The following is a 17,063-nucleotide window of genomic DNA, read 5'->3' on the forward strand; positions in this document are numbered from 1 at the left end:
CACTGACATCTGTTCACCAAGGAAAAGCTGGTCCATCTCTAGGATTTAATTCCTTTAACCTTCTTTGAATCCACTATTCTATGATGGTTTAAAAGAGAAATACAATTTTTAAAAATGTTTTTTTCCTAGAGATTTTTTTCATTATGGGAGGAACAATGATCGTTTGCAATCTTTAACATCTCACTTGGAAAAAGAACCAAGACAGACATTTTAAAAAACTGAAAATACACAGTAATTCTTTTCATATAAGAGCCAATCTGTTAGGAGAAAGAGGAGCCTACACATCTCCCAACATGAAATGTAAAAGCTAAGATTTATGTTGTGTCATAATCTCAAGTACTAAATTTAATGAATTAAATTTTAATTTTATCTTTTTTTAGAGATACCAAGTCTGATGGCAGGTAAATCTGCTTTTTCTTTTCTTTTCACAATATTTCAGATTTTGAATAGTTGAACTTTCCTTCAAAATAATGTCGAAGGACATAAAATTAGTAGAAGGTGCATTTAAAAGTCATCAAAGAAATAGTCCACGGCAGGTCAGTTTCAGAACATTTTTCATTGATGCTTCTAATCAGAGCCTGGCTACCATTCCGTTGGAGATCTTAGCACTAAAGGAATTAGAAGAAGTGCATTTGGAAAACAACCTGATTGAAAAAATCCCCGGGGATATTCAGCATTTGGAGAATCTCAGGATCCTCTACCTGAACAAGAACAACCTAAGGCGGCTGTGCCCGGAGCTGGGGGTGCTGAGCAGGCTGGAGGGCCTGGACTTGAGTAGCAACCCTCTCTTTTCCTCCTCCCTTCAAGTCCTCAGCTGCATCCGCCCCCTGCGGGAGCTCCGACTCTACAAAATTGACCTGAAGGAATTTCCCTCGGTTTTATGTAAATCCCTTCACCATCTCGAGCTGCTCGGACTGACAGGAAACCTCCTGAACTCTCTGCCCAAGGAAATAGTGAACCAGACCAAACTGAGGGAGATCTACCTGAAGCAAAACAAGTTCAAAGTTTTCCCCAAGGAGCTCTGTGCTCTCCACAACCTGGAGATCATTGACCTGGACGAGAACAATCTAAGTTTCATCCCAGAAGATATTGGGAACCTGGGGAAGCTGCAGAAGTTCTACGTGGCGTGTAACAAAGTTGTCCTTATACCCGAGTCACTCTGCCGCTGTAGCAAAATGTCGGTGCTCGATCTATCCCACAACCTCCTCCTCGCCCTCCCGCACACCCTCTCCGAGCTGTCGGGGATGACGGAGATCGGGCTGAGCGGGAACCAGCTGGGGAAGGTGCCGCGCCTCATCTGCAGGTGGACGTCGCTGCACCTGCTCTACCTGTGCAACACCGACCTGCGGGCGCTTCGGCACTCCTTCAGGAAGCTGGTCCACTTGCGCTTTCTGGATCTCAGCCAGAACCATCTGGAAGTCTGTCCTGTGCAGATCTGTGCTCTGAAGAAACTGGAAATCCTGGCGCTGGATGATAATAAAATACGGCAGGTACTGATTTCCTTCTGTCTCTGATTCTGTTTTTTCATTTTTCTATTTTTATTTTTTTAAAGATATTTAGATTACATAAATGTTACATTAAAAATGCAGGAGATTCCTATATGCCCCCCTGCCTATGATTATGTTCTTATGAAGGGCCCGTGCTGTCCTAAGTTGGTGTGGTTCCGTAATAATCTACGTTACACTTTTCCCCTAAATAACAATAGTAATTCTGATAATTGCTAATGTTTGTTTAGAAAATGTGTGAGGCAATCACTGGGCTAAATGCTTTACACAATTATCTCATTTAATCCTCACAAGACTCTTTAATGTGAGTAATATTATTATTCTCAGTAACAAATGAGAAAAATGAGGCACAGGGGGCTTAACTAACTTATCCAAGGCCACACAACCTGTAAGTGTTAGAGTCAGGATTCCAGTCTAGAGCTGCCCGTCTCTAGGGGCTATGTTCTTAACCAAGACTACCTTCTACCAGGGTTTCCTTAAATGGCAGACTTTTCTAACACATACAACCTTAATATGTGATTGGAAACTGCAAAAACTATTTATCCCTAAACAAACTGCCACATTTTTACAGGGTGGCATATTAAAAAATGTTCATCATAGCATTGTTTATAATCAGGAAAGATGGGAGACAATCTAAATTTCTGTCAGTAGGGTTATGGGCAAATAAGTTGTGGGATATTCATTAAATGGAGGGTTTTACAATAATTTCAGTGAACTGGGAATTCAGAAAATTATACCATTTATAAATTTTAAAATAACACAGAACTATGCACGCAATTTGAAATAGCCAAAGAAGACAACTTAAGCATCAGTTTCACTAGAGACTAAGTCTGATTAAAAAATAAATAAAACCGGAGACATTTTATAGCATTTTGGGGAAAACGAACCCTCATCTTGCACAATAAAAAGAAAAAAATGTCTTATGAAAGATTCCAGGTGTGTGAGAGTTTAACAGACAAGTTATCCCTGCAGTGGACCTTCTTTTTTCTCCCAACTGTGTGTGGCCTATTCATCAATTATGTCCATTCCACCCATTTATTAAGAGGTTGGGGACTGAGCTGAGCTCTAACCAATCTCATGAAAGGTAGGACGGCACGTTAGGGAATGGGTTGGAAGGAGAGACCAAGAGCTAAAGGAGAAAACTTTCCTAGTTAGAAAATGAAGCCAGATAAAGAAAAGTATGGTCCAGTGTGAATTAAGAAGCTCTTGAGATACATAGCTGGGCTTTTCCCTCCTTCCAGAAAATGAAATATCTCTGTAATACAATCAGTGGGGTCATTGTGTCAAAAAATACTTTATTAAGATGAATCGAATTTTTCTAGGTGGTTCCAGAGGGCCAAAAAAAAAAAAAAAAAAAAAGAACAATAGGTGGATGTGATAGTGAGGCAGATTTGGGCTTCACAAAATTGACAAAAAGAAAGAAATTTGATGGTTAGAGGTAATCCACTGAAGGTGATGAACTTTACATTCCAAGAGGTATTTAAATATGGGCTGGATGGCTAGCTATGGAAGATATTCAACAATCATATTAGAGGGTTGGAACAGGGGACCTTTTCAAGACCTTCCATCTCAGAAAGTCTGGTGTTCTGTGAAATGCCTACTTAGAACCAGCACTGGGTGTATAAGTCCTAGAAGATGGCACATGGCAAGATGTAATAGTTTTAATACGCTTATTCAAGTCATAATTGTCTAAATTGAACACTCTGATTAGAAATAGTATATTCATGTATTTGCTTCCAACTGAGATATCAACTAATGTTTCAAAATTGCTGAGTTAAAGCCTTTTAGGGTGAGGGGTCATGTCACTAAATTTACCAATTCCAATCATGGAATTTGTGTGTTCTCACTCTACTTTTACACTAATAACGCTAGTACTTTTTCTTTCAGTGGTGTCAAACATTTGCCACACTACAGTTCATAAATTTACAATAAAGTGGGTTAAGAATTGCTCTAGTTTAAAACATTGTATAAATGTGAAGAGCAGAGACGCTCAGCAAAAAGTGAAACTCCTTTCTTAAGATCTACAAATATAAACACTTATATATGCCAACAATGTGCAAACTTCTCATCAGTATGAGATGCTAAATTGCTCTACTTTTCGTTTAACAATCTGCATCAAAACCAAAAACCTAGTTTATTTTTTTACTGTTAAAAATAATCTTGACCTGACATGTAACTTACCTCTTTGAAATACTTCTAGTTACCTTCAGACTTGAGCTCACTTTCACAACTGAAGATACTTGGACTAACAGGAAATCAGTTCTTTTCCTTTCCGGAGGAAGTCTTTTTTTTAAGTTCTTTGGAGAAATTGTATCTGGGACAAGATCAGGGAATCAAGTTTACCTATATGCCAGAACATATTAGGAAATTGCAGGTAAGCCTCCCCAAATGAGCAAACAAAGAGGCACATGCCACTGTCCCCTTAAGTGGGCTGATACTGAGAAAGCATGGTGGTGTACTTGCAGTCTGGAATAACTGATACTAGATTTCCAGCTAAGCTCCAAAGTAGCAGTCATTATCACAGTCTGAGGCTTCCACTGTCTTACTGAACAACGCCCAGATCCATACCAAAAGAACGTTTTATGGCGATGTTTACTGGATATATCATGCCATACTTCTTTCCACTGTGTAGTTTGGCATGTTTTATTTGCAGAAATTGATTCATACATTTCTCCATTTCATTTCCACTTTCCATAAGTAGCCCCCTGAAAATTCTATTTTGAGCTTAAAGATCACACAGGCGACATGGTTGGGAATCTGCATTTCGGTGCCCAGGACTCCCCGTAAGGGGCAGTATGACCCCATCTCCACATAGTGGCAGCTTCTCCTGCTGTCCAGCAGCAGGCAAATCGTGGTTTATCTAACTGGTGCGTAACATTCATGCTGAAGATGGATCCATGGTACTGGGCTGAATCCTAGGAGAGCAACTTCATTCAAAGTTGCATACCAGAGAGTCTCTATGTAGACATACTTTAAAGAACTGTTATTTTTTTTGCCTGTTGCTATTGCCTCACTCTTCGTAATGATGAAGTAGGGTGGGCCACCACACAATTCCCAGTCATGAAACTGAGCAGCAGCATGTTCCTCAGTTACTTCTCGCCTTTGACACAGGAAGCCTATTCCTGCGTGTCCATTCCTTTGCCCCTTGTTCATAGAACACCATCACCATCTTGTTCCTTGTACATGTCATGTAGTGCTCTCCAAAATCTAAGGGTGAAATGCAAACATTTAACTTTTGCCCAGTGAATGTGTAATAGTTAAATCAGATATATCCATACCCTTTATCTGTGCATTTTGGCTAGTTCCATTTGGGTAATGTTGAATTGATAATTTGAGGCAAGTATATTTCCATAGCAACTGCCATAGAAAATTTGCTCTTAAAAGGGGGAAAATGATAAATATAGTTAAATGGTCCACATTACTTTTTCCATAAAGTTATTGTGAAACAAATGAGCACCAGATTTCCACATTGTCTTTTCCCTACTTAAATGGGGAACAAGTCTAGTGGCTTTACTCAAAAATAATTTTATTTCTTGATGATTGTCTTTTAAATATGTTTTCCCTTTAATCCCAAATGTCTAATTTCCCCTGTGCAAAAGCGTGAAACTCCCAGGTGATTCTGGTTGCTACAATTCATTTATCAAGTTAATGATCATTATGGTGTCCTCTCATGTTGTTTCAGCATCTTAAAGAGCTGCATGTAGAAAACAATCACCTGGAGTACTTGCCCGTATCCTTGGGTTCACTACCTAACCTGGAAGTTCTTGACTGCCGCCACAATTTGCTTAAGCTACTTCCAGATGCCATTTGCCACGCACAAGGTGAATCTTGGAAGATCTGCAGTGTAGTGGACTTTGGGGCCAGCCAGCCTTTCTCAAGATTAATGGCTTCCTTACTTTACTAAAGACTAGGTTCGGTGTTTGGAGAACGGACCTTATTCCATCACCTCCTTGCAGTGCGCACCATTGGTGGTGGGGGCAGGGGAGGGGGTAGGGCCGAGATTAGTACACTAACATAGCTAAGAGCCTCACAAAGGCAGTTAGATTGTTTATTGGTAGTTGAAAGAGAAGTAAATAGCACCCGCTAAGAAAATGAGCATTCATCCATTCATTCGTTACTCCACCAACACTAATTTGGTTGGTGGTGTAAGAACACAGTACCTACTCTATCTCAGAATTTGGAGTTGGGTTCTGAAGTAAATTTGCATCTTGGCTGCTAAATCAGTTGAATAAAAGTGAAAACATTGGCCCAGAGTGGTGAAATCAACAAGGGGGTCTTCTGCAGCTACTTGATTGACATGGGATATTTAAATACCCATTGTCCACTAGGTTAAACTATTCTTCATCTGTCCATCCATCAATCTATCCAACCACTTAAAAAGTTTTTGTTGAGTACCTACTGGGGCAGATTAAAAAATAAATGTGGTTTTTGTTGTTTTTTTTTTGTCATAGCATGCTGCATCCCCAGGTTTATAGACATGTTTCAAACTATAGCTATTCTCCCTTTTTTTTTTTTTTTAAAGATTTATTTTTATTTATTTAATTCCCCTCCCCTCCCCCGGTTGTCTGTTTTCTGTGTCTTTTTGCTGCGTCTTCTTTCTTTGTCCGCTTCTGTTGTCATCAGCGGCACGGGAAATGTGGGCGGCACCATTCCTCAGCAGGCTGCTCCCTCCTTCGCGCTGGGCGGCTCTCCTTATGGGTGCACTCCTTGCGCGTGGGGCTCCCCTACGCGGGGGACACCCCTGTGTGGCACTGCACTCCTTGCGCGCATCAGCACTGCGCATGGGCCAGCTCCACACGGGTCAAGGAGGCCCGGGGCTTGAACCGCGGACCTCCCATGTGGTAGACGGACGCCCTAACCACTGGGCCAAAGTCCGTTTCCCATATAGCTATTCTCCCTTAATGAAAGGAGGATGAAGGAATGGGAGAGTGGATGCTCTCACCTCCTCAGAAAATAATCAAAAATTGGAGGCAGGGGGAGATATACAATACTCCTTAGTAATGCTCCTGACCTTATATTCCTATCTATCCTTAGTTGCTTTCTTTCAGAAATTTTCAGTGTATACTATTTTCCTCTCTCTAATATTTACTTTACTTTGGCTCAAAAAACTTTCAAGCAAATGAGTTATAAAGAAGAGAACTTAGTTCGCCTCATTAAATCCTATGCCTTTTGTTACTGGAAAAAGAATGCACTTTTTTATTTTTAAGAGGAAGATTCATTCAGGAGTACAAAACAAAAAACAAAAAAACAGGTGGGGGAACTTACCTTAACAATTTTAAACATGTATTTATGCTCTGCACCCTGACAAGTCAATCTATGCTTTAAATATGTATATATCCAAGTGAATCAAAGCACCCTCTCGATACAGAGGTGGAGTGGACATAACCATCCCAGGGTCCACAGAATGGAGGAATAGAGTATAGATTAGAGTGGACTTACTGATACTCTGTTCTGGAACTAATGTGATTAGTAATGGAAGTAAATGTAGCACTGAGATGGAGAAAGTGGCCATGGTAGCTACTGAGGGTGGGAATGGGAAGAAGATGTGATGTGGGGGCATTTTCAGGACTTGGAGGTATCCTGGGTGGTACTGCAGGGACAGTTACTGGACATTGTATGTCCTCCCATCGCCCACTGGGTGGACTGGGGGAGAGTGCAAACTGTAATGTGGACCATTGACCATGTGGTGCAGCAGTGCTCAGAGATGTATTCACCAAGTGTAAAGAATGTTCCATGATGAGGGAGGAGGTTGTGGTTATGGGAGGAATGGGGTGAGGGGGGTCGGGGGTATACGGGGACCTCATTTCTTTAATATAACATTAAAAATTAATTAATTAAAAAATATATATATAAAAGAAAAGTTGTAGGTTTACAGAAAAAACATGCAGAAAATATAGAGTTCCCTTATAGTTCCCCTCACACACAGTTTTCCCTATTATTAATATTTTGCATTAGTGTAGTACCTTTGTTACAATTGGTAAAACAGTATTATTCTAATTGTACTATTAATTACAGTCCACAGTTTACAGTGTTGTACAGTCCTATGTGTTGACTTTTAAAATTTTTTATTCTAGTAACATATATACAATCTACAATTTCCCCCTTTTAACCAACATTCAAATATACAGTTCAGTGGTTTTAATTACATTCAAAATGTTGAGTTACCATCACCATCATCCATGACCAAAAGTTTTCCGTCACCCCAAACAGAAATACTATACCAATTAAGCCTCAATTTCCCAGTCCCTACCACCACCCCAACCCCTACCACCACCCCAGCCCGTGCTAACCTGAATTCTAGTTGACTCTATAATATGCTTATTCTAATTATTTCATATCAGTGAGATCATGCAATATTTGTCCATTTATGCCTGGCTTACTTCATTTAACATGATGCCTTCAAGATTCTGCTGCATGTATCAGAATTTCATTCCCTTTTATGGATGAATAATATTGCAAGGATGCATATTTTAATTTTGTTGGCTTAAAGATAAATCTACCATTTAAAAAAATCTTTTCAGCTTTGAAAGAATTACTGCTTGAGGACAACTTGCTCACCCGTCTTCCAGAGAATTTGGATAATTTGGTGAATCTAAAGGTTCTGACTCTAATGCACAATCCCATGGAAGAACCCCCAATGGAAGTGTGCAGTGAAGGCAATGAAGCTATATGGGCATACCTTCGTAAAAAGAGAAGTATGAAAATATTTGCAACAAAGGTATATTCTGCAAAAATTTCTTAATAATACATTCACAGCTGCTTGGGGTGGGGGGGACAGTTGTTAAACCTATTACAGATTACCCTATGGTGCTGATCTTTACTCATTTAAACCCTGTTGGTATTGAGGGTAGAAACTCTTGCTTTTGTACTCCCAGGGCTAAATGGGAGAATTTTTAAACATCAGCCCTAGCATTTTTCTTTTTTATGTCCCTTATCTCTTAGTCAAATAAGAAGTCAAGAAACAGGCGACAAAACTCCACAAATTTCAGTCCCAAAACAATGTGACATTCTTGCTCTATTCGCTGGAGTAAAAAAAAACTTTTAAGCCTATTAATATAAAGGCAGTAAGATAAGGCTGAAAAACGAGAAATAAAATCAGAGGCCTAGAAACTAGAGTTCTAACCAGGATCAAAAGGCCAAGAGCCTTGGGGCAAGGTTTTCTCACCTACAAAATGCAGGGAATAGAAGTGTCCTTGCCTCTTGCCCTGATGAACCCATGAAGATATAAGGATACCCCAGACATGTATTTTTCAACTTGGTCCAAGCTCCCTTCATCTCTCACCCGGAAGATTGCCATGGTCCTGTAACTAATCTCCCTATTTCCATGCGTGCTCCTTCTACAACATACCTCCTGCTTAGCAGTCAGACGAGTGTTGAAACAAAAGTCTGATCTTGCCACTCCTCGGCTGAAACTGACAGTTTACCACTTTGCCTCTACAAGGGCCTCTATCAGTGGCCCTCAGCTCTACCAGACCTAACCCACCTAGCCCCTTTTTTATAACAAATATTTTGTGATTCCTCCTTCACTCTTCTGAAATTAAATTCAGAGATATCATAACCTACCCAAAATACGTAATTTTCAAAAATAAAACAATGCCCAAACTGCTACATAAAGGAAAAATAAAAGTAATATATATTAAAACACTTATTTCAATATGTATATGCTCAGGAACAACTGCACTGAAAAAGTGAAACTCATATTTTTTGATTGCATAATTCCTAAAAGTATTTTGATATACCAATGTATGGTTGTGCTCAGTAGCCTCTGATTCCGTATTCCACTGATTGCTACCCACGGTTGACCACAGAAAAAAATGAAAAAGCTGGAAATTTTGGAAAATTCCAGAAAAAACAAACACAAACGATTCATAAGTTTCAAACGATCCGCCAGATGAGTACGGGCTGTAGCACAGTAAGGTCCGCCAGCCCAGTATATGATTCATCTCCTCTTGTCCGCATACCCACACTCCCACGCAAATCTTCCCTCCAGCCTACCCCGGTGTTCTCACTCATGACGTTCATTGTAGGGTTATGGCAATGCCTTTGTCTAGTAAATTCCTTATTTACTCTAACAATGGCCCCAAAGCGCACTGTGGTGCTACAGTGCTTCTAATCCTAAGAGAAGCCATGAAATGCTTTCCATTAGTGAAAAAGTGAAAATTCTTGACATGATGGATAAAGAAAGATAGTTGTATGCAGAGATTGCCAGTTTGTGTGGCAATAACAGATCTTGGATTTGTGGCGTAATGAAGAATAAAGACACAGTTTGCGCTGGTTTTTCTGTTCCACCTCACACTGCACTCGTAACTGCTGCAGGGAGTGATAGGGTGCTGGAGGTGCTGGCGCGGGCCTGGACCCACAGCTTCTGTCCTCCACCGTAGGTCCTGGAAGGCATGGGTAGTGGAGCCCTACTGTCGCACAGTGCACATTTAAAAATTGGTATTTCAAAAATTTACTGCTAAGTTTAAATCATTGTAAAAGATATGATTTCCAATGAAGTTTAAATCTTGACCTTTTAAAATAGAGCTGTACTACCAATATCTTCATGTGTCCAAGGGAATCTATTTTCCATTATGATTTGATATGAATTAGTAAATATCAATTTATAGAATACTTGGGCAAGTTCTTATATTATGGGAAGAAATTTTATGTCATTCCTTTTTCTTCTTGAATAGTGTTTCCATCCCTCTTTCTCCTTAGAATTCATCCTAAGGTTAGGTAAATATTTTTTCTTTCTTGATCTTTCGTATTTCTAGGCAATAAAAATATTTATATAGATTAAGTTTTAAAATTAAATTTTTTTCTGTGACTATGAGGCTTTTTAATGTCCTGGATTGTGTTATATTTCTAAATATAAACTTATATTTATATATATCTAAAAACCATGAAATACACTTTTTGAAAATTGTCAGACACATAAATTTCTTTAGAGATATACATCTTAATGAGTTTGATTGCATATTTCCTAAAAGTATTTGATAAATCATATACAGTTTATATGTTTATACATAAATAGTTTATACTTATTACTGTTTTCTTGTACAGATAAAATCTTGTTCATTTAGATAAACTGACAAGAATGGAAGAAGCTTTTTTTTTGGTCTGTTTGTTTTAGATAGTAATACCTCTTTAAACCTTTTTCTGGGTTTATATGCCAAAGAGTCACATAGCAGGCTCTTTGCTAAAATATCAACTGTAGTTCCTTCACATTTTTTGAAGGCAAAGAGTTGGAAACCACCTATCTTGTGAAAGAGTTGGTTACCTAATCCTTAGAGCCATTTACTTTCTCAATATAATAATAGGGTTTTGAACGGTCTCTTTATTTCGTGACCCCAGAGGTTTTTACAGTACAGACTACAGACTCAGGTGGATGAGAGATTTACCTTTTTTTATAGAATGGGAGAGAGGCACCCATGAAGGGGGAGGGGAGTAATGAAGAATCAGCAGTGCTGTTCTCTGTAGATCCATTTTAGGAAGGAGTATGTATGGAAGGTGGCGATCTGGAAATGGTTTGCTTCCAAACTATCCATGCCACACACTGTTGGAAAGTCCTTTGTTCCAGGTACATGTCACGCAGTTGAAGACTGCTGAAAATTTAGATGGTTAGCCCCTGTAAAGTTCCAAAATACCTCTAGAGGGCAACACTGTTTCCCTGGAGAATCAGTCGTGGGTCTGAGCTGCTGCTTTCCCCATCTCACCTTCGCCTTTCTCACTTTGCTTCCGTCACAAAGGGACCCTTGGTTTTTCCAAAGGGCCAAGCATAGTCCTGCTTCAGGGCCTTAATGCTGAGCAGGGCTCTGGACTTCACTTCCCTGAGTCTCTGCTCAGATGTCCTCATATCAGAAAGCCCTTCCCTAATCTACCTTATATAAAACAGCAACCCCTCTCCTCGTCTCATCTCATTCATTCATTCAACAAATATTTTGAGCTTCTATGTGTCTGGCACTGTTCTAGATACTTGGAGCTATATCAGTGGACAAAAAGGACAAATATTTCTGTCCTCATATTGCTTAAAGCCTAGTGGGAGGGAAACAAAATATTAAATTATGCACAATGTTAGTGTATTAGGGTTCTTTTGGGAAACAGCTTCAGCAGGAGATGTATGAGTTTATAAGAGTCTCTCACGTGACCATAGTGATGTACAAGTCCAGGTTCCACAGGCAAACTGCAAACCAGCGGCTCTCATGAAAGTCCAGTGAAGGTCCTTGATGAGTTTCCAGGAGATGTTGGCTGTCCAAAGACGAGCTGGGAAGTTCTCTGTGAATGCTGAAATCACTTCCCCTTTTAAAGCATTCAACTGATTGGATAAAGCATCACTCTTTGCTGACAGCAATCTCCCTGGTTAATGTAGATGTAATCTGCTATCTATGCAGTAAACTCACTGGTGACTAAAGTCCATAAATGCAACATGACAGGAGCAGAGCGAGGGGGAAGAGGGGGTAGTTGGAAAATGCCATCAGAGAGGTAAGGGGCGGGGGGGATGGACAGTTAGAGCCTTGTAAGCCATTGTAAGGATTTCCACTTTTATTCGGTAAGAACTGGGGAGTCACTGGAAGGTTTTGAGAAGGGGATTTACTTATAATCAAATATATGTTTTGAGAATGGACTGTAGGGGAGCAAGCAAGGAAAGCAATTATAAGACTAAGGCAAAGAAGGTGGCTTGATCACCAACAGTGGAGGTTGTAAGAAGTGATCTGATTTTGGATAAATGTTTTAAGTAAAGCTGCTGATGGACTGGATCTGAGGTATAAGAGAAAGACAGGAGTCAAGGATGACTTCTGGGTATTTGGCCAGAGCAACTGGAAGGATAAAGTTGCCATCAACATATATAGGGAAAGTTTTTAATTCCCCTCCCCTCCCCTGTCCGCTTCTGTTGTCGTCAGCGGCAGGGGAAGTGTGGGCGGCGCCATTCCTCGGCAGGCTGCTCCCTCCTTCGAGCTGGGCGGCTCTCCTTATGGGTGCACTCCTTGCGCGTGGGGCTCCCCTACGCGGGGGACACCCCTGTGTGGCAGGGCACTCCTTGCGCGCATCAGCACTGCACATGGGCCAGCTCCACACGGGTCAAGGAAGCCCGGGCCTGAACCGCGGACCTCCCATGTGGTAGACGGACGCCCTAACCACTGGGCCAAAGTCCGTTTCGCCTGAAGCTAGACCTTATTGGGAGTGGGAGGGAGATGCGGATTTCTATCTTGGACATGTTATGATTGAGCTACCCATTACTTATCTCAAGATAGCTGTCCAGTCATCACTGGATACATGAGTCTGGAGTTCAGGGAACAGAGCAGGACTGGAGATAGAAATTTGAGGTCTACTACCTACACTTGGTATTTAAAGTTACGAGACTTTAAGATTTCTATGGGAGTGAGGACAGAGCATTGGTACATGCCAATGTCGAAAAGTAGAGAAAAAAGGAGGACTAGCAATTACCAATGAAGTAGAAGGAAAACCAACAGTGGGACATCCTAGAAGCCAAGCAAAGAAATTATTTCAAGGAGAGAGTGGGCAACTGTGTGAAATGCCACTGACAAGTCAGTAAAGTGAAGCCTGAGAGCTGATCTGTGGATTTAGCAACATGGAAGCCACTGGTGATCTAAATGAGAAGTTATGGGTGTGGTAGGTGAATTTCGTAGACAATTAGAGAAACGTTGCAGACTGCTGGTATGGACAACACCTTTGAGACTTTTTGGTACAAGGAGAAAATAGGTCAGTGACTGGAGAGGGAAGTGTGTGTGTCTGAGTGTGTTTTTAAGATGGAAAAAATAAAGCATATTTGTTTGAGGTGGGGGTGAGTCAGCAGAGGGGAGAGAGAGGGATGATGGTATAGAGGAGAAGAGAGCTACTCTAAATGGTGAGAAGGAATAGGAGCTGGGAAACAAGCTGGCTTTGGGCAAAGCACAGACAGTCCAGTGACAAGAGGGAAGTGAGGGGATCGGCACTTCTCATTCCCTTTATAATGCACTGTCATTCCCCACAGCACTTACCATCATCTGACAAATTACACATTCAAGTGTTGGTTGTTTATTGTCTCTTCCTCCCACTAGGATGAGAGTTCCATGAAGATAATGACATTGGATTTTTACTGCTGATTCCCAAATGTCTAGAATAGTGTCTGGCATATAAAAGCACTAAATGCATTTTTAAAAATGGGTGTTGTTTTTTTTTTTCCTGAATGACTGACCAGTTGAGAAAGATAAAAATAAGGTGTGGAGTTCTCATCATACCCATTCTCCATATTCCCAAGACCACACACCAGAACAAAAAGATTCTGCTATCTCTAGCTCATAATGACACCAGCTGATACTGAGGTTGGGTTTATCTTGTTTTCAGATTCAGGCATGGTGGCGTGGAATAATGGTACGGAAAGGATTTGGAAGCTTTGAAGAACTACAAAAAATGCGAAAGAAAGGAAAGACCTCTCCAAAAGATAAGAAAGGAAAGAAGGCTGCAAAAGGAAACCCTTTAAAGGGAAATAAGAAATAATTCTATAAATTAATGAATTGAGGTAATGAACTCTAATGGATTAAGATGAGGGCAAACTATCTAGGAATTAGAGACCTACTTCACTAAAGTTATTTTTACCTTTATTGAAATATTTACAGATAAAATTATATGATGTGTGAGAGTTGCCAACAAAATAATACTGGTGGGCTAAGTGTGGATCAATGAAACAGGATTGGCCATGAGTTGATTGTAGAAGCAGATGATCAGTACACGGAGTTCATTATATTATACTATTGTTTACTCTTCTTTTCAGCTTCTCTTTTGAAATAATTACGGATTCACAGAAAAGTTCCAAAGAAATATACAGGAGGTCCCATGTATCATTCACTCTGCCTTTCCCAATGTTGACATCTTACATAACTGTAGTACAATAACAAAACCAAGAAATTAACATTGGTACAATCAATAGAGCTTACTATACATCCATTTGTGTATGTATGTGCATGTGTGTATTTCTTTGCAATTTTTTTATTGCCCCCCCCCTCATTCTTTGCATTCACTGTGTGCTCTCTATGTCTGCTTGTCTTCTTGAGGCATTAGAAATCGAACCTGGGACCTCCCATATGGGTGAGAGACACTCAATCTCTTGAGCTCCCTTAGCTCCCTTGTTTGTTATGTCTCTTATTGTCTTTCCTCTTTGTATCTCTTTGTTGTGTCATCTTGTTGTGTCAGCTCACCATGCCTGCCTGTTGCTCTGGCTCACCTTCTCCAGGAGGCCCAGGAAACCAAACCCAGGACCTCCTATGTGGTAGGTGGGAAGCTCAATTGCTTGAGCCACATCTGCTTCCTACTTCTATGCAGTTTTATCCCATGTAGCTTCATGTAATCAACATCATAATCAAGATACAAAACTACAAGGCTCCCTTATACTATTCCTTTGTAGCCATACCTACCACCTACAACCCTGCCAAACCCTGACCCATGGCAGTCACTAATCTGTTTTCCTTCTTTATAATTTTATTTAAAGAACATCATACAAGTAGAATCACATGTTATGTTACCTTTGTGATTGGCTCTTTTCACTCTCCATAATTCCCTTGAAGTTCATTCAGGCTTTTGCATGTATTAATACAATAATTCATTCCTTTTTTTTTTCCTGAGTATTATTCCATGGTTCTATAGATTATTTAACCATTCATCCACTGAAGGATATTGGGTTATTTCCAGGTTTGGGTTGTTACAAATGAAGCATTTATGAATATTGTGTATAGCTTTTGAATGGACACAGGTGTTTTTGGAATTCACGGGAATGCAGAGAAAAATAAACACCTACATTACCTAAAACATCCTCCCTCTGCACCACTCAGAACCTCCTCATCCTGATGTTCTTTTCTTTCGGAGTAGTATTGATTTTAAATTCTACATGTCTTTCAAGTAGAGATTGCAATGCTAATTAATGCTACAAGAGGAAAAGAGAAGAGATTAAATTTGGTTAGAGTCTACTCAAATAGAAATGTGTAAGCAGATATCCTTGCTGTGCAGCGACTTTCATCCTCTAATGAAAGAATATCAGAAATTTCAAAAATTGCCTAGGTAACACAAAAACTTTAATTAATGAACTAAATACTTTTATGTTGTAAATTCTCTGCTAAAGAAATGCCCAGAGATAATATGTTATCAAATTATTTCCTTGTTTTCACAATAAAAGGCTTTGTTTTAACAAGATGTGCTTCTGGTAATAGGTTTTCAATTTTCAACCACTTTTTCCTATGATTTTTGTTAGTGACCATTATTTCTGTTCATGGTTTGTATCTGAGATAAAAGGCATCAGAATATAAAATGACTCATCAGTAACCACTGAAGGGTATACTTTCTGATAAAAATGTAAATAGACCACATATGATACGTTGTTTAAAAGTTAATTTATTGAAGTATATCACTCATACTTAAACATAAACAATAAGGGTATAGTAATAGTTGTGAACTTACAAAATAAACATATATAACATCATACAGGACTCTCATAACTCACCCTACCACCAAATACCTTGCATTGTTGTTAAACCTTTTTAACTAATGATTAAAGAACATTGTCAAAATATTACTACTAACCAAAGTATTTTCCCCCGACCAACCCTATTATTGTTATTTTTATATCATTTGTATATGAACATACATAAGCAATGAAGTGTATAGTAAAAGTTGGGAACTTAAAAAGCAAACATGCATAGCATCACACAGGGGTCCCATACATCAACCCTCCACCAACACCTTGCATTGTCATGAGACATTTATTACAAATTACAAAAGAATATTTTCAAAATCTTATTACTAATTATAGTCCTTATCTTACATTTGGTGTGTTTTTCCCTCAACCCACCCTATTATTATTTTTTCAATATATTTTTATGATAGAAGTTGTAAACTTATACAACAATCATGCACATGTTCAGAATCCCCAACCAGCACCTCTATATCAACACACCACACTATGGTGAAACATTTGTTACAGATAAGATAATTCCACCTGATTGTTACCACATCCATAGTGTACATTTGGCTCACATTTTCCATATTGCCTCATTATCAGCACAGTACATCTTTGGCATAGATGCAATAATATTATATTATTACTGCTAACCACAGTCCATAGGTCACTCCAGTTGTATTTTTCTCATGCTTCTCCACATTCCAAACACTCTGCAGTAGTGATGTACATTTGCTCTAGCTTACAAAGGACAATCTTGCATCTGTACATCAACCACAATTCTCATCCACCTTGTGGTTTACTGTGCTATTCAGTTCCTAGATTATTTTCTAACATTCTGTCAATAGGCATTTACATACCTCGACTACCATTTTCAGCCGCATCCCCATTTATAAACCAGCTGTTACTCACTATGTGTTCCCACACTTTTACAGTAAAGCTAATGAAAACTTCTGCATACATTAAACATCAGTAGTCCCGCTCAGTCCTCCTCTTGTCTTCTTTAAGAATCCACCACCTACCACCAGGTCTTAAAGATATTTTCCTACATTTTCTTCTGGAAGGTTTAAGGTTCTTGCTTTTATTTTTAGGTTTTTGATCTATTTTGAGTTAATTTTTGGATAAGGTGT

The 17,063-nt window shown here is 39.5% G+C and overlaps 1 protein-coding gene across 1 annotated transcript; it reads left to right on the forward strand.

Moving 5' to 3' along the window:
- The first annotated feature begins 445 nt into the window (after window positions 1–445).
- Window positions 446–14,234, forward strand: LRRIQ4 (leucine rich repeats and IQ motif containing 4). Its single transcript, XM_004447926.4, has 5 exons — window positions 446–1,490; window positions 3,706–3,879; window positions 5,188–5,326; window positions 8,027–8,223; window positions 13,833–14,234. Exons 1-5 carry the CDS (start codon window positions 471–473, stop codon window positions 13,983–13,985), a joined length of 1,683 nt encoding a protein of 560 aa, XP_004447983.1. The 5' UTR covers window positions 446–470; the 3' UTR covers window positions 13,986–14,234.
- The last annotated feature ends 2,829 nt before the right edge of the window (window positions 14,235–17,063 follow it).

The sequence above is a fragment of the Dasypus novemcinctus genome, chromosome 4, assembly GCF_030445035.2.
Source record: "Dasypus novemcinctus isolate mDasNov1 chromosome 4, mDasNov1.1.hap2, whole genome shotgun sequence".
Taxonomy (NCBI): domain Eukaryota; kingdom Metazoa; phylum Chordata; class Mammalia; order Cingulata; family Dasypodidae; genus Dasypus; species Dasypus novemcinctus.